The 18,567-nt window shown below is 43.2% G+C and overlaps 1 protein-coding gene across 9 annotated transcripts in view; it reads right to left on the minus strand.

Moving 5' to 3' along the window:
- Nucleotides 1-18,567, minus strand: part of MTUS1 (microtubule associated scaffold protein 1) — a 110,889-nt gene that overhangs the window by 1,334 nt on the left and 90,988 nt on the right. For 8 of the 9 annotated variants that reach the window (XM_042812762.1, XM_042812761.1, XM_042812764.1 and 5 more), the window contains 7 exons: nt 14,141-14,207; nt 6,064-6,278; nt 5,426-5,531; nt 4,360-4,433; nt 4,162-4,257; nt 1,467-1,583; nt 172-269 (listed from right to left, as the gene is read on the minus strand). In XM_042812762.1, coding sequence (XP_042668696.1) covers nt 172-269; nt 1,467-1,583; nt 4,162-4,257; nt 4,360-4,433; nt 5,426-5,531; nt 6,064-6,278; nt 14,141-14,207 — 773 coding nt within the window. Of the gene's footprint in view, nt 1-171; nt 270-1,466; nt 1,584-4,161; nt 4,258-4,359; nt 4,434-5,425; nt 5,532-6,063; nt 6,279-14,140; nt 14,208-14,791; nt 14,884-18,567 lie in introns of those variants that run through there. The other variant, XM_042812769.1, reaches the window with a different exon arrangement.

Here is an 18,567-nt window from a genome sequence, read left to right on the forward strand (position 1 = left end):
TTCCTACAGAAGAATGTACAGCTATAAAGACAGAAGTGGAAAAGGAAAGATTTCTTCTACAGAAAACTACATAAACCTAGACTCTGATGTTTACACGTTTTTCTTTCTTGTTACAGGAACATCTTCCCCAGGTTAGTGAGAATATCTTAAAAGTTCTCAGATATTTTTCACCTTGAAAGTTCCATGTGCTTGTCCATCCGAGCTTTTAATTCTTCATTTTCCTGCTGAACCTTCTTTAATTTATCCATTAGGATGGTGTTGTTTTCCACCTTAGAATAAAAAGTCACAGTTTAAAATAAAAGTGACACGCATGCACTCAAGATACCAACATTCTTAGCACAGAGCTTACAGACCTTGTTAGCATAAAGGGAAAAACGGGCAGAGTGACTTTTGAGTAAGAGGAGACTGACCTGCTCTCATGGCTTAATATTCTGAAATAGTCAAACAGGTCTACTTACCTTACTCTTGTGTAACACTGGCATTGTGCCACTTTTGCTGATGAGATGGCAGAAGAGAAGCTGGATAAGGTCTATGCTACTCGACTAGCAGATTCTAGTAACTTTTGTGAGTTACAGGCAGCAGTTCTGTAAGCTGCTGCAGACTGGAGGCTGCCTGAAGTACCATGCTAAAGCAAGAAATGGAAGAGGTTCCCCTTTGTACACACCTCTCCCTGCTACTCTCCTGATTTTACTCCATTGCTGCAAGGTGTTACCAGTAGTTATGGAAAAAAATAATTTCCAAATGGTTGTACGTTCCAAAGGCTTCTCTGCTGTGACAGACTTCTGTCAGAAAGAGGAGGGCTGACAAGTAACGTTCTAGTTGTAGATCAATGGTACGGTGCAACATGTGATGTTGTGCAACACTCAACAAATAACATGAATGCATTCCCTTGGATTCAAACCCTTCTGTATTTTCTCGTTAAAATATTGCTCAACCTGTTATTAGAACTCCACCCAGGATAAGGCCACAAATTAGATATGCCAAACAATGTGAAGTTCTGCCCCCAGAATTGCTGTTTCATGTAAAATTATGCATGGGTTGGGAACAAATCCACACAGCTGAACAAATACTTTAAAGCTGACAAGTGTTTGATCTGAGCTAGTCAACTCCAGATGAAAATATGATGTCTTCTTGTTTAATTAATGTAGCTACCATGTTAAGGTTTTCCTAACAGTGCAGTCTGTCTTCCATAATACTTGAGTCAATGTGAACAGGTGAGGTTTTGTTTAGGAGATGGGGTAAAAGAGAGGAGAAGGTGTAGAAGAGGCTCTCAGATAGCTCCATACTAACTTGCTATAGTTTGTGCAACTCAGTAGCTGTCTTAAGAGATAGAAAGACCACTTACAGCATTCTGTTCCCCCTCGCTGCAGCCCAACACAAACAAAATTGTACCTGCAGTGGGAATGCACCCCATAATTTTTGCTAGAGAAACAGTCAAAAATTGCCAGACCACAAGGGAAACCCACCAGTTTGTCCATCTTCATTAACTTTACATCTTGCTGATGGAGTTTCTCATTCTTGATCTCCAGCACCGCTTTCAAACTTTCCAGCTCCTGTTCCAGATACATGATCTGTGGGTTTTTCTGAAAGATTTCCACAGAGTTTGCTTATTACCTTAATTTCATGGATGATTTAAGTGTTTCCCTGCTATTTAAGAAAGAGCAAGAAAATAAAGATCATAATGACAGTTCTTTGTTCTAGGTGAAGTCAAGTTTGACAGCTTTGCATAAGAAAAAGATCTGGTAGTGCTTTCTCTGATTTTCTTTGTTCTTCTTCATTTTAAATCAAGAGTTGCAGTTTCCCTTAGCAGGTGTTCAGAATAGACTTTGTACACATGTGAAAAATCCTCATGAGTCAGAGGATGGCACTGAGGCTGTCACAGCCCAACCTGTTCTGTGAGAGTGCTGAAAGGCTCCCTTTAAGGCGAGGAGTTCCAAAATTTATTCTGCATTACTCAGAACCCATCCCAGGAGATAATGAGAGTAAACATTTGAAGAGTTTTTCAGGTGCTGGAACGGTTCAAAAAACACAAAAGCTTATAAAGCCATGCATTTGGCTGCAGCTAGTTTTCACTGTTTTCCACCTGAAGGTATGTAGTTTATAAGAAGAAATTCAACATTTTTCATTTTACATTATTCCAGAGGCCTGGCAATGCAATTGCATTTAAAAGTCCTGCACTGTTTTGTGTTTGTGACTTATCTACAGTACAGTACATAAGACTTGGCTTTTTTGGGGTGGTGGGAGGAAGAGTGGGGACAGACAGTCTGTTTTTTTCAGAGATGTCTCTTCCAGAGTAAGGAAGCATTCAAGCACTGTAGAGTAAATCACATTCTTAATATTTCAAAGGCAAAGAAATAATGAGGATAAACAAAGTTCATTTCAAGATAGTATGAATGGAAAACAAACAGAAGTTAATCAGTGACTGAGTCTATCTTTGAAAACAAACAATTTCTCTTAGCACGTTTTGGTGGAAAGCTGAGGTACCATGATGAGTACAGCAGCTGAAGGTGTGCAGGAGATGCCTGCAGTTTTGTGGGATGCAGTCCACAGTACATGTCAGAGCCCTGTGCAGGAATTAAGTACAGAACCACCACACTTTACAGTGACACAAGGGCCTGATCCAGTCTGTGTCTGTTCTGCCTGCTCTCCTGTCCTCCTCTCTTGCCTACTCATAGCAGAACACCAAGCCAGATAAAAAAATCTGAAAAGAGCCAGATAAGGTTTTAGCAAAAAAACATAGGAATATCAAGTGATGCTACTTAAATACTACTGGAAGGCTAGGCATACACTCTATTGTCAGAGGGCAAACAGAAGTTCTAGTAGTGCAGCATGTGTGTTTACTAGGGAAGAATATGCTAAATCAAACCATTATCTTTCCATACAGAAGCCTGAAGCTTATGAAGCTTATCTGTCAGGATGCAAAGCGTATTTGCAACTGTGTAAATCACTTAACTATTGCTCTAAAATAACACCTGAGCACAGCTAAGCACAGTGTTCTCTTTGGCATCACCTCTCCTAAACACAGCAACACTGTGTTCTTGCATTCTTCTTGCAGCTCTACCCTACCACTAGAATAAATAACAAGAGAAAAAAAAAAAAGGTCCAGTGAGAATTAGAGCTGCTTCTAGTTGCTAACCCTGCACTTTTGCACACAAAGCAGACTTTTTTTTCTGGCTTTTTCCCCTCCCAAAGCTCTCTATGTTTATGTTTGGTTTTCCATCCTCAAGGCTCCCTGTAGCTGGGCCAAAGGTCACGTTACTGGAGTTTTGCCCTACTGTTCTCTGGTCTTTCTCTGCCCCCCTCTCCTGACCCTGAGCTCTATTTATATTTTTCTCCAAGTGTGTATCTGTTGCTCTTTAAGCTTATTTGAGTGTTTGACCAAGTCAAAAACAGGATGAATATTAAAAGACACAAAGTAGCTGAGGCATATAAATCAACTGTGTCCAAACCCACTGTAATCAACAGACTGTCCCAACAGGTAAAACAGACTGACACTTGCAAGTCTGCCCATTTAAAGTAGCAAAACTGACAAAAATCTGAGGATCTGCCACTAACAATTCTAAACGTTTGTTTTTAAGCACGGAGTTTCTCTTTGTCAGACATTACAGCAGGTCACACTGAAAATAAACTAGAAAATAAACATGTCTGTTTCTAGCCATCTCCAAATGCATGAAAAACTTCTCTCAAAGCACATTTCTAATCCCAGGAGCATCATAGATGACAACAGCCTTGGGAGAAAGGTGAGAATGGAAAGTTTATCTCAAGGATACACCAGAAACAAGCACAGGTCATAAGTTCATTAAAGACTCAAGTACAAGCAGTGAATTTTGTAGCAGTGATACAAGACAGCCTACACACCATCATGGTGCTGGTTGAGCATTTATCAGCTTGCTTCTCGTCAGTTATGATACACCTGCATACACTCAGATCTCAAGATTCACTTAGGCTTTAACTTACACACTCAATAGATTTATAACAGTGAAGTTAATAACATTGTACTGCTTGACAGAAACTTCTGGTAGGCAATCCGTTTACATACAATATTAATTGTATCAGAGCTCTCCATCAGATTTGATTACAAACCTTTCACATCATGCAATAAAATAAACCCGAGCATAAAAGTTCTGCCTGTCTGCTTTACTTTTGGAGATCTGGACTTACAAGACTGGCTTTTTCTTTGGCTGTTTGTTTTTGCTCTTCCAATTTCAGCTTCTCACTTAGAGCAATGTTTTCACATTTTAATTCATTAATTTTTTTCTGAAACAAAAAGACAGAGCACAGTAAGGCCAAGAATTCAGTGCACATCTCCAAAATCCCATTTAAGTTTTAGATCTGCAATGACTCAACCCCCAAATGTACCTCTAGCAATTCCTGCTTCTCCTTAAAGGAATCTTCAATTGACTTCCTTTCGGATTCATGGGCATTCTTGAGCTCTGCAACAAATGATTTTTGTAGATTTTTAATATATGATGATGACTTTCTTTTTTTTTTTTTTTTTTAGAAAGGACAAATAGCCAAAACACATAAGCACAGATGCAGAGTCACTGCCAACATGGAAAGAACATCTATCACAAACCATCCCAAAGCCTATACAAAGTATCAGATTTATCACCGCTCCAGATTTGTGGGTTGTCCTCTCACAAACACATTTCATTAGTTGGCAGCATCTCAAGTTTGAAAGCACTCATCTACATGCAACAAATGGATGAATTGAGCACAGATCCACATCCAACAAAAGCTGAGCTTCTGAAGGGAATTAGAGGCAAAAAACACATCATGAGTCTCCCAGACATTTATTGAAAAACATTTCCTTCCCTACTTTGGAAATAGCACGCAGAAGAACTCTTCAGTTATGCTGGAAATGCCTTTAAGGAGACAAAAGGATCACTGGAAATTTGCTTGTCAGGTAGAGTCAAAGGGAGGATGAAAACAGTCACCTCTTAAATCATCTGCACACCATGCAATGTCAATCTGAACACACCTCTTCCTAGAAAAAACTCCGCTCTTCTAAACAACGCATAATATTTCTCAACTTGAGAAACATTCCCACATCAATCTGGACGCCACCCAACCCTACCTAACATTCATCTCAATTTGGAGGTGCTTCTTACAGAACTGCGGGGGTGGTAGGGAAAGAGTTGCTCCTTTACCATGGCATTTTGAGGGCAGGCTGTAATTTAGACACGTCTTTTAAAAGTCATCTTAAACTGTTTTGAAAGTTTCGTTCAATCATGATGGAAGCACGGTTGTTTCTATATATAAAATAGACTTGTTCAGGTCCAAAAGGAGGAATTCAGCCAGCATTTGTAAGGATAGCTGACGAGCAAGAAGAAGGAAATGTACATATTCAGGTTTAATGTATTTGAATATTTTTGTTTGTGACTAGCAGTACTACGTTGTATGGACTTGAATACAAAATACTTGCCCGAAAAAGAGGATTCATATTTCTTTTTCAGCTCCTCTACTTTTTCTGAGTGGCTGTTTTCAAGTTGCAGCTTTAAGTTTTCATGTGTAACATTTAAGTTGTCCACCTGCAATATGACAAGATGAGTTTTTCCCCTTAGTGTGACATTTTAACCCTTGCTTAAAGTATTGTTATGGTGGTTTTATGCTGTGCTTAAGTCTAGGTAGCACTTAACAGATGGTCACAGGAAAAGCTAAGCCACATACAACACTTAATAGATGAGAACAGTTTACAGACACCAACAGAATGTACGTGCCTCTCACACACATGGAATTGCTGCAAAGCAGGTTCCCAAGCCAGGTGTGGTTTTATAAATCTTAAAACTCAAGCTGCTTCAAGTACTTGTAGAGCTCCAGATATAACCAAAGTTTGCAGAATGCTGAATTTCTACCATGTTAAAACACAACCTTAAGGCTTGGCCAGCTTTGCATACTAACATTTTCTTTTGTAATTGCAATCAAGTAGAGTTTCACATTAGATAAAATATATTCCTTAATAGCCAAAATAAATAAACAAGTAAATAAATAAAGACTCCTCAAGGGCTCACTTGTAGCAGAAAACAATTGTTGAAGAATATTCCTACTCCAAATACCACAAACCTGCTCCTGGAGCTGTGCTTTGTACTTCTCAGCTTCTTCAATGCAGATACTTTGGAGCTTCTCACATTCTGCGGTGTAAAACTGCTTGAGCCTCTCCTCCAGTTCAGCTATATCGCTGTGATGCTGCTCATTTAATTTCTGCAGGAATCCTTCATAGGTAGCTTGCAGTTCATTCCTGTCTCTCTCCAATTTCTCACAAGCTGCAGAAGTTGTTACTGGAGATGGCAAAATTAAAAAAAAAAAAAAGTCATCTCATTGGTCAAGTTCATTGCTAAGTTCACAGTCCCATTACAGGTACTGAGGATGGAAATATGCCTGCTTAGGAACAGAGGCATACAAAGACAAGTATCATTTATCCATGAAACCAGTGCCACCTCCAAAGACACAAGAAAAGACCTTTGCAAAAATACTGAATACATTATGTCTTATGTTAAGAATTAATTCAATCTAGTTAAATCAGGAACCCTCACATAAAGCACAAACGTGACAGTTTGTCATGACATAGAAGAATGAATGTCTCACTGGAGATACTGGAGTGCTCTAATAAAAAAATTAATTGGATTTGCTACTTCACCTAATTTGATCCCATTTCAGGAGCTATTTGTCAGAGTACTTCACTTTCTGATGTATAAACCACTTAGCTAAATTGGAATGTCTTAACATCCTGAAGGCCATCCATCCAGCATGCTACCCATGCTCAACTACAGAGCACAGAGGCAACTGCACAGACTGTCCTAAGCAGAGTAATACAGAAGCACCAATCTGAAACATACTAACTGCTAACTGCATGCACCAAATAGATTTAAATATGCAAGACAGAGAGCAGTTCAGGCCCAGGGCAGCACGTTAAGGAAGCAAACAACAGAATACTTTACAGCCTCTCCGTACATTTTTATTAACAAAGGTAAGTAGAGGAAACTGCTTAGGTTTGTCTCTCCATGTTTACTGAGCTGATTAAAATGCAAAACAGAAACTTGTGCTTTAGAGTTTGAAATTTAGCACTTACACCTCCCAGCAAAGGTGCTGGAACAGAAAGAATCCCTTTTCTGCTGATAATGTGACTGGAACAAACCCCTCGTGCAGCTGCACACAGGGGCTGGAAGCAAGGTGAAACAGGACTGCCAGCAGAAGCACGAGGTCACTGACCTCAAGCACGAGCACTTCTGTGCAGCATTTATCATTTGTGTTTAAAATAAATTTTAAAATTAATTAGATGAGTATCTCCTGAAGAGAAAAATCAACCAGAACGTTAACATGATCTTAAATGAAATGCAGGAGAGTTAATGTGCACACTCACTTCATAGCAGCTTGGCACACTGCCCAAACAACATAAACTCTGTGGAAGCATTAGAAGATTCAAGAATTTTGGTGCAGGCATTACAGGAAATTCTTATCATTGCTTTGTTTGGGCACTGAGATACATGGATCGTAGGTCTTCAAGGGCTGAGTCCCAAACCAGTCCCGGCTTTAGCTGTCCTGAAAGCAGCCTGATTGAAGTTGGGCATGTGTCAGCTTTGCCCTCTGCTACAGCTCAGCAAAAGCAAGAGAATAAATGAATGGTACCTGCACTCCTTTAAGGAGAATGCAGCAAAGTCCTGGCACTACTGCGATCAATTGGTGCGTGCAGTTGAAGTGTAGGAGAAAGCTGTATTGCATGGAGATCTCTTTGCATCTGTATCTGCTTGAATTACTGGTGCCTTTTTGTTGCAAGTTTTTGTTTTAGAAACCAACCAACCAACCCCACAAGAACCCAGCTACTTCAGCTTTGTGCAAGTGTTCTGTTGGAAAGCTCTGCTGAGCAGGACAGCACTAAAGCAAGCTGTTCATCCTGCCATTGGCAATGAAGCAATGAAAAGCTCAACACAAACACATCACAACTTTCACTCATGATTTCACAGCTTTTTTTCTTTCCTTATCTTAATTCTTTCTATGAATGACAGTCATAAACAGATTCCTTTGGGGAAGGGAAGGAGAAAAAAAAATGAGCAAACTCCTATCACATCACACTGACAAAGTTACTGACTGTGCATGCTTTGCATTTTCATGCTTTTGGGGAAAAAGAAATGTCATAGATAGGGGACATTATTTGTAATGCAAAGAAACAGGGAGAGAACCAAAAGGAAACATCACTCAACCAGCAACATGCAGAACGGATCTGGCAATTTACCACTGAGTCATGGCAGCACAGAGGCAAGCAGCTCACATGCCTCATTTAAAGTAATTGTAGTGAACTGCTTCAGATGATCCACTTCCTCTAAAAATGGAGTCATCTGACTCTTGACTTATAAGGCCAGAGCCATTGCTTTGCCTCTGGTGAGCTAAAAGAATTTGCTGCCTCACTTTGCCTTGTCTTTAAATGTCAGCATAGAGATCTTCAGATGACGCAAAACATTTCAGAAAAAAATCAAACAGCAAACCCTGCCTTTGTCAGAGAACAGCCACATCAGGTCTTGTTCAGCCAGTCTGCAATCCAGATTTATGTGAAGACTCATGTTATGAAGACAAACAAAAACTAACTTTTAAAGTCTGCCCCGGCAGTTGGAAGTTACCTTGAAGGTACGTCCTGGCCTTCGCACAGCCCTGCAGACAGCATGTCTTGCTGCACTCTTGCCATGCAGGCAGGGAGCAAAACCACCAGTGGGCTCCCAAGTACCACGAGCGTGCAGTGAACTGCATGTGAAGTTCCAGCAAAAGCTCCAACTGAAGAACTGTTCTGAAATTATGAGAAGCCCTCTAAACAACGATGGTCTGTCCCCTTGCTCAAGACTCAAGTGTCTGCTGCACTGTGCACAGCTCTGTTCATCTCCACACTCAGTAATACAATTTATGACTGCACATTGCCTTGTTTTAAGAAAGGGACAGGCCATGCAAGAGGCAATTGATCCCTTTGCTGGGCCACTTACGCACAGCAGGGAATACTGCAAAACTTCTGACTGACTTTGATAACTCAAAGTAAGACTTCTCTCCCAGACCTGCTGTTTAATTTTGTGAAAAAAAAAAAAATTGCAACTAGAAATTGCACACTTCTAGAAGAACATAAAACTCCATTTCAACTTCTCATGAACTTCAGAGACATTCTGAAGTATATGCTTGTTTTTCATACGTTCCTCTGCCTTCTTATAGAGCTTCCCTTCACAGTTCCACATCTTCCTTAGGCCACTCATTACAAAATAAGACCACAGACTTTGAGCAAAGAGCAACAGGAGATGCAAAAGGTCTGGCAGCATTTGAAAGAAAAATAAAGTCAGTAAATCAAGCAGGGTTTACTTCATTACTTATATAGCAAATCCATTCTTTTTTTTTTTTCTGCACTTGGTTGTCCCAGTGAATGATCCAAGACAAACCATCACCCCTGCATTATAACAGCACAGAGCAAGATTATTTCGTATTTCTATGCTTCTAACCCCTGTTTATTGCACAGCACAATAAGAATGTGGTTCTTTTGGGCAGAACCACCACCACCTCTGGCAATCACAGGAAGTTTCTGAAATTCGGTAGCAGTGTACCTTGTGACCAGAAATGCTGCTTTCAGCTTGTGAATTTAACACCTGTATGGAGATGTGAACAGCGGCCACTTCCACCCCACGTGTGTCACTGCACAGCTCTGTGTGTGAGCTATCTGAACCCCAGCCTAGGGGACGTGGAAAGCGGGCACCAGCAGCACCTTTCTGCATGAGAAACCACAGCCACAGAGGTTGCCCTTTTTCATAGAATCCCAAAGAAATCTCTCTCACATTTCCAGCAAAAGCAGCCAAGGGGTAAGCCTTTACAATTGCACAGCATCTTTTTCTTACAAAATTTAGTTTGTTTTTATTCCAGTTACCTAACAATTCATCACAGTAAACCAATTCAGTCCTTATGGATCAAGTACTTACATAAAAACATTTCTCAACTTACTCTCACTTAAAAGCCACCGTAACCACAGCTCAGAGGAAATAAAACAGCTTACCTAAATTGAATCACTTTGAAGCAAAAGTTATCTTCATAAAACTATCCAAGTCACTCCCTGGCCCAGCCATGTTTCATGAAACAAGAAGCCATGGGGCTGTCTGACATTCTGAAGCAGAGGTTGCTGAAGCAGCAAACTGGTGGCACTTTAATAGGTGTGGGGGATGTGAAATGGGGATCATTGCCAGAGAACACCAAGCATTTAGCATGGTGCTGCATCACAGTGCATTTTATTGTTCTTACTTTATTAATCACATAGGAATATTTGTGCATATGTTCTGTTGACCAGCAGTTCTACTGGAGACACGCAGGCTTCTTTCCTTCATTATATAAAGGTTTATTATTATAATCATCCAATAATTAATTTGCGTTTTTGGCAGATTCTTAGTATTGGAAATTCTTCCACCCAAGCATGCTTTCAGTTTATGACCAAGTTTCTCTGGGTGTTACCCATGGCACAGCGTCAAGCCAAGTTTTGGGCAAGCTGAAATGAGCCAGGTAAACCAAGAGAACGCTTTAGGGCACACAGAGATGGGTAAGGCTGAACGCTCAGATGAAGTACGCAGGTGTCTGCTGAGAAGAAAGCTCCTATCCTTCAGTACTACGAATACCACCACAGTGTCAGCAGGCAGGCAAACGCATGGGAAGGAATGCTTCTCCCCCCAGATAATTGATGGAAATGTCTAGCTTCTGTTGAATGTTATTAAGAATTACCCAAACCTGGAAACCAAACCATATTTACTTCATCTGCCAGTAAAGAAACTGAACAAAAAAACCAATAGCCTTTATATCCCAACTTCCAAAGCACACCTTAAAAGTCATTTACTAATAAAAAATAGCACAGAAAATTACATGAAAGTATTTCTGAAGAAAATGCTGTTTATCAATTGCAATGCGGAGGAGTCCAGTGTAGCTGCACAGGATACATGCACATCCCTCCTGCCCACTAAAAAGACTCCTTGGCTGCAGGTTCAAAGGGGCCAGCAGCCGCTGTGCCAGCCCTGCAGCACCACCAGACCACAGGGCCTGGGCTGCAGCCAGCAGAGCTGCAGACTGAAATAATCCAGAGTCAAACTCACTGCAAGGAGCAGTTTCATGTCACTGTGGAAATATGCAGTTCTTGCTGCTTCTACTTACATAATTAAACAGGCAACTAGAAATGATTTATATAGCAGCTTGTACCTTAATGAGCAGGGAAATTTAAGCGACAAGCAGCATTCGGATCTGCTCCGGGTTCCCAGGACCAAAGCAGTTACACTGAAATCTCCCCCGTTCAATCTCTGAGGCTGTGAATGGATCTGCCCCCCTCTGAAAAGCCCTTCCCCAACACCATCATGTCCCTCAGGGTGCATGGAGAATGCCCTCCATGCGTGCTCTAAGGACACCACAGCTGTCTAAGGGAGATCTTAGGGCAATGCAGCAACGCATGCTTCAATCAGCCCACACTGCTAATGCTCCATTTGCACGCTGTCATTAGACAAGAATGTATTTGAATAGGAAGCGTATTACAGAATTACAGAATTTTACAGCAAGCCAGTCAGTTTTACAAGGTAGATAAAGGAGCCTGGGAACATACACAATTAAATTTCAAAAAGGCAGAAACCAAGGACTCGACACTGCAAGGTGTGAGCAGCAGCAGATTCTGTGCTCCTCTCAAACTTGGCAATATCCTGCACGCAGCCTACATGGAGCTTGACACACCTGGTTCCTCTTCCTAGATGGCCTAATCCCAGACTGTGAACAACATGCCTTACAAACACGTCAGCCTGGGACTCTGTGAGACCTGTAGTGTCTGTACAACCAAAGAAGATTCAAATGTCAGCCTGTGCCTAACTGACACCATCAATCAAAATTCTCAGAGCTTACCTCAAATAGCCTATGGGAACCTCAAGTACAGCTGTACACATTTAACAGTGGAAACACAAGCTGATTAGCAGGTGTGTATTTAAACAGGTTACTGTCAGCTAAAGCTAACACTGCAAGAATGTTTTTGCAAAGCTGGTCAACAAGTGAGGGCCAGCTGGCTTTTTTATTTATCTACTTTAAACAAACCTTCTTCAAGCCAGATAGAACTGAAGACGTGTCCAGTTTTGCAGTACTGCAGTTAATACATTCCCATCCCATGCTAAGAGATACAGACAGTCTATATGTATGATGGAGTTAAGACACAGGACCCTGCATGAAGATAAATGCTGCTCTGAAATTACAGGCAGTTTGGAAACCTGAGGCTGCCCTCAGCTGCTCTGCAGAGCTGGCACAGAAGTGTTACCACTGCAAGAGGACGGTGGTGGCCTTAGACAATATCACCTACTGCCAGCTCTGCATGTAGGTGCCATGCAGCACAGAGGGGCTGATTTGTCCAAAGCTGTCTGGATATCCTTTGGCAGGACAGTGCATTCTTGTAGTAGGAGCACTGTCCCAGGTCTCTGGAATGAACTAAGCTTTCAGAAAACAAACAACCAAAACTCTAAAAAATGGGCTTAGCGCTGGTGAGATTTTGGCCTATCCCTCTAATCTGAATTTCCCTTTCTTGTTAATTGACCTGGACGTAGCACTCAGGCAGATAAAGGAAAGACAACGCTGCAAATGCAATGACAGGATAGAGAGGCTTACTTCAGAAGGACTGCTGTCAGAGCAAGAAATGTTCATGATAACGTAAACAAACAGATTTGCCCAGAAAGTTACACACATTTGTATACATACACACACGCATACAGAAAATAAATCTATGTCTTCATCATCTTCACAACACAACTTCATAGGTCACCCAACAATGCAAGGAGCCTGTTTGCACAGTACTACTCTCACTCTAATTTTGTCACTTCAGAGTAGCAGATGTGCTGATGCTGCAGTCAAGGGACACGGCCTCCATCTCCCCCAGCAGCCCTTTCCCCTTTGGTTGTTCTGGCACTCACTGGGCAGGCAGGTGAGCCCAACCACTAGCTTTCCCAAGTGCTGACACAAGGACAGAAAAGCAGAGAGCTGCAAGGCTCGCTCACAGGCAGCTCCTACTGGGACTGGCCTGGAAGAGACACAAAACTCAACCCTGACACTTTGCCACCAGAACGGTTAAAGGCTGCAGCTTGACAGATGCCATCGTGCACTAAGCTCTAGAAAAGCCTCTGCTCTTCAGCACTAACTTCCAGCAATGAAAACACATCTCTGAAATGCGTTTTGTATCTTCAGTACACTCATATACTTGCTTGGTCTGCAAGGCTTCCTCTGTTCATGCCGCTACCCGCCAGGCTTTCAGCTCTTTCAACAGACGTGCTGATGGAGTTGCCCACCCTGCTAATCAGCACTAATAAAAAATCTGATAATTAAACATACACCTGCATGCAACAAGGCCTACCCACACAAGACAAGTTGGGCTGAAACAGCTTCCGAAGCATGTGAAAATACAAGTTTCCAACTTCTCAGTAATCAGTCATGATCTAAAACTACTTCACACAAATCACTGCTGCTTCCCAAGGATCTTTCCTTTGTAAAGGGGTTCCATAACAACAGAGGTGAGCTGTCTATAAAAGGATAGCTTCATTTTCAAGCACCATCAGTTTCAATTTGACGACTTTTTAGACTCCACAAGATTATCCTGCTTCAAGATGGAATCAATTCTATGAAGTTGCCATTAAATGCAGTTAAGCCAAGCTTCAAAGTTTGCAAAACCAGCCCTTGCACATTACAGCTCCATTTCATATTACAGTTGTCTGCTAGGCTGAGTTTAAAAATTTAATCTCATTAGCCTGATACCATTTCTTTCTGTTAGTTTCACATTTATTCACCGACAAGCAACTAACGGAAAACAAAGATTTTGTGCAGTGTATTTCACAGATGTATAGATTTCTGCTTCATATCTCTAGAAACAGCATACAAGGTGGGTATCTGGGCAGAGGGCACAATGTGGGACAGCCTCCCAGGTTCAGGAAGGGAGTGCTTTGCCCACCAGATGCAGATTCCATGAGCAGGCAAAGGCAGAGTGGTGCAGAGCAATGCAGCAGTGCAGCACCCAAGCAGAACTCAGCCAGGGAACTCATTGCCTGCCGTTACAATGCCATGGCATCTCTCTTTCCATAGACCTGGTCTGCTTACAGATCTGTTTTCATTCAGATTTGGAAAAATAGGTTCTTACCTAGTTCTCCTCGCAGGTTGACTAGTTCTTGAGATAACTCTTTGTGTTGCTTCAGTGCTTCCTCCCTCTGCAGAAGGAAAAACAGAGACAAACATAAGTGATCCAAACAGGGCACCTTCCAATAACTTGCATGTGCTGTGTAGGAAAACAAGAGGCAGGAGCAAGAAGCCAAGCTATGAATCATTTAGGATAACAGTCCTGCTGTTACCAAATACACAGATGTCCTGTTGTTAAGCAAGTTATACTTTAAAACAGAGAACAGTTTTTTCCAGGATAACACTGCAATTAAGATCCTGCTTCACAGCCATTAATTACATATTTTATGATGGGTGGAGCAACATAACCTTACAGCACAAACCAAGCGATTGCTGACAAGGGCACCGGAGTACGGTGAAAGAGGCATGCACTAAGATAAATATCTGAAGCTTCCTTAAGGAAAATACAAGCACGACCCCCAAACTTTGCCAAGCGCTCCGGCTGCCCCCGGCAAGGTGCGTGAGGGGCTCGCAGTAGCACACAGAGGCAGCCGCTGCCCTCCCTGCTGCACCGGGGCGGGGAAAAAAAAAGAAAAAAAGAAAAAAGAGACGAGCCCACCCCCACACCGCCGCCCCCCAAAGCAGCCCACCGCGAGGAGCCCCCCGGCAGCGTTACCCTGGCTGCGGAGCACTGGGGGTAGAGGCACAGCCTGCTGCTGGCGCAGCCCATCTCGGGGCAGCCGCAGCCGCGAGCGCCGCCAGCCGCAGTCCTGCCCTCCGCGCAGCCGAGCCCCGGGCTCCGGGCGTTTTCCCGGCGGAGGGGAGGGGAGCGCTGCCCTTCCCCTCGGCCGCGGCAGCCCGCGCGCGCCCCGTGGACGCGCCGCTGCCGCCCTGCGTGCGGGGACGGCGCGGGGGAGGCCGGGCGGCCGGCGCACGCCCCGAGGCAGGCTGGCGGCGGAGCTGCAGCGCAGGCTGAGCCGCGGCTTTGTGCCGCTCCTTCCGCCGGGACGCGCCCGGCGCAGCGCGGCCGTCCATCCCGCACGGGAGCGTCCCGCTGCTCGACCCGTGCGGTCCGGCCGTCCCGGTGAGAACCGCGGGCTGAGCGCTCGCTTGGACACCGACACGCTTGGAGAGCTTAAGCAGCCGTGCCCTGGCTCGAGCGCCGAGACGCTTTTACACCACCGGAGCAACGCTGGAAACCTCTCCTCGTCCTCATGCTAAGCCCCCTGCTGAGCAGGGAGCTCCACCGGCTGCCCACGGTGCTACCCCGGTCCCGTCGGGAGGAGGGGGGGTCACTGCTCTGCTTCCCTGCAGCCGTGCCCACCTCAAGACCCAGCACTGCTTGCTGCAGTGAGCCGAGCTCTGGCAGTGCCAAGCAGGAGCTTTCCAGCAAACGAACCACCAAAGCATTTTCCAAAGCTTCCTTCTGTAGTAACCTTGTTCATTATTAAATCAGTGCACACTGAGGAGGTTGGATGTTCTTTACCACTCCCTTCCAGCTTCACTTCTTTGTTTGCGTACTCACTCTATCCTAATTCTAAAAAATAACCATCCTCAAACCCCGGTTCTCCCAGCCTGCCTGAGTTAGTAGGACAGCCTGATTTTCCTTCCCCTCAGCCTAATGGCCAGACCACACAGCAGCCTCCGGGGAGATGCTAATATTTGCAGTGAATGTTCCCAAAGGCCTTCCTTCCTCATGGTCCACAGAACATTTTGTATCCATTTTAATTAAAACAATCTGATGAGGAAAGGACACATATTAGAATATACTAAGCACTGACCAGAGGCCAAAACCTTAAAATAAAATGAAGTATCAGCTGCTCAATTGACACACACATAAATATATACATATATATTACATTTCTCGCATTCTGCTGCTCTTGCACCCTTCCCCTTTTTCTGGTGCTGTTGAATACTATGCCCTCAGTCTCCCACTTGCCCATTTGGTTTTCCAAACCAGAAGATCCATGCAGACTTTTATCATGACCACTCATGAAAGCACATTCTCAGAGAAGGCCAGGCATGCGCTGCCAGCCTAGGGGACAGGATGCCCAGAGAGGTGGTGGATGCCCCATCCCTGAAGACACTCAAAGTCAGGCTGAACCAGGCTCTGAGCATCCTGATCTAGCTGCAGGTGTCCAGCTGCCCTGCAACAAACAGGCAGTAGATGATCTTGAAAGGCCCCTTCCAATTCAAAGAATTCTACGATTCTGTACAGAGGCAGTCTGAGGTGGTCATACAGTTAAGCAGCCACATTCAATAGTCAGATTGACAAGCAATTCATTTAGCACTACTATCATCTAAATTGTGAAATAAAGCTCCAGCTATAGCGGTCTTCCCATGAAAACTCGAAAGTTTAAGACCTGAGATTAAAGCGTAGTAAAACACCCAAAACCACTTGAATGATCCATTGAGAACCATCTTCAGTGTTTAGTTTGAAGACAGGCATGTGGGTACTTTGTGCTGGAATATCAAGCTACCTTCTAGCTTGTATTTCACAAGATTCTAGATGAAAATCATTATTAGAAACTGAAAGAACAGATCCAAGAGGCAGGATCAAGCAGTTCTGGCAGTTCTCCAGATAAATCTGGCAATAACAAAGAGCTTTTTCTAGCAAGATGATCCTTGAATCACTGTCAAGGACTCAAGGAGGGTCTTTGTAACAGTTCCTGGCAAATATATGAGCTTAATGCAAGATCATGTAGAATGGCTGAGGACCTATTTTTCTCATTTCAAAAGAATCTGTTACAGCTGTACAAGAAATTCAGTGTAGCTTTCGCAAAAGCAAACGTGGAAGCAATATGAAGCAATGAGAATAGAGCTGGGGGATAAAAGCTTTGCCACAGGCACCACTATCAATGTGCACTTCTCCAAGAAGATGCTGCAAAACAGTTCTCAGCATAACACTGGAGCCTTAGACACTTCTTGTTACGTGAAAGATTACATTAAAAATCGTCCACAGTTCTTGAGAATTAGTCAAGAAACTCCGGGGAAAAACGTTCCCAACAGAAAGGACACTGTGATCAGGTGAAAACATGAAAGCAGGAAAAACGAGGAGGTACAAGGTGGGGGGAGGATGTGACTGTTTCAAGATGACAAAGCCAGGAACAGAATAAACGACAAAATTTCTTATTTGGATTTTTGTTACTGGCAATTACAAAGTGCAGTTACAGGCTTAAGAGTGTTTTTCCTAGCAACCAGCTGTTATTACTGCAGTTCAAACAGATCAGCCTAGTAGCATTTTAGACAAACAATGGAGAGAACATGTCAAGGGTAGAACAGCTCCCATTGCTCCGCCTCCTTCAAAAGCAGGATGCTCTGCACAGGTCTACATTCCAAAGTGAATAAGAAAGGTACCCAACACCAAGCACACAAACAGCCGACCTTCTGGGCCATGCACATATACCAGAAGTTCAGCTGTGACAGAAGATACCTCAAGAGCTGAGGTATCAGCACTTCCAACTGGCAGGTATTGCTCAAACAACCCACACAGAAACTTTGCAGACCCCAGATCACAGAGCAGGCAGTTTTATGGCAAACTGGTGACTGGTCAACGCTTCCTTGTGAAGCTGCACCAGGCCAACTGCTGTGGGTTTCTCAGCCCATCCCACTGCTGGCCAGTGGGTGTGGAGCTCCACCTTCTGCTTGCCAGTCACAGCTTAGAGAGACCTAGGTTGGCCATGCTCCCCTAAAAAGAGGGCTCAAGAGTCCTGTTTTCCTTTGGCAAGTTTTTCCTCCCAAGTTAACTATAGTAAGCCCTTCAGCAGCTATCAAATGCAAACAATGAACCAAGGCAGGATTTCAGTCTTGAGTACATGTGCCCAATAAGCTAATGTCACCCATCTTCCATCACACTCCTTTTCGAAAGGGAAATGTGTGCTCCTTAGGAGTTGTACTTAAAAAAGAGCCACTATTATTGTGTTTTTCATTGTTCTTGTTGTTGTTTTGTTTTGTTTTTAAATATCAAGCAGCAATGTGGGATCAACAAGCAAATCACAAGCTACTCATAACATTTCCATAGTCTACCCCATGCAATGCATCATTCTTCCAGGATTTCTGCAGCATTTCCAAGTTAGCAAACTTCATAAAATGGCAGTTGCTTGAAGTCCCACCACTAAGGTTTTCAGTTCTCAGATTAATATTTCTATATCTTGCAAAGCCTTGATTGTAAATGTTCACTTTCTGGTTTGAAACAAGTATCATGCATGGCTCCAACAGAACACTGCAAAATACCACCATATTTACTATGGAATAGCCACATCCAATGTTCAGTACTGAAATATTTAAAGAAATAAGGTGGTGCTGTAGGACTCTTTTCATGACAAACGTCCCTGCTTATTCTGGGATATTCTTCTCTTAGGGCTGTGATGCAACATGGCCCTTTCCAAGAGTAGAGGGAGCAAAGCTGAGATGATGCTATCATGGCATGCACAGACACAGGAAGCTTTTGAG

This window comes from Centrocercus urophasianus, unplaced genomic scaffold (assembly GCF_019232065.1).
Source record: "Centrocercus urophasianus isolate 14NV4802_14NV808 unplaced genomic scaffold, USGS_Curo_1.0 seq_13, whole genome shotgun sequence".
Classification (NCBI taxonomy): domain Eukaryota; kingdom Metazoa; phylum Chordata; class Aves; order Galliformes; family Phasianidae; genus Centrocercus; species Centrocercus urophasianus.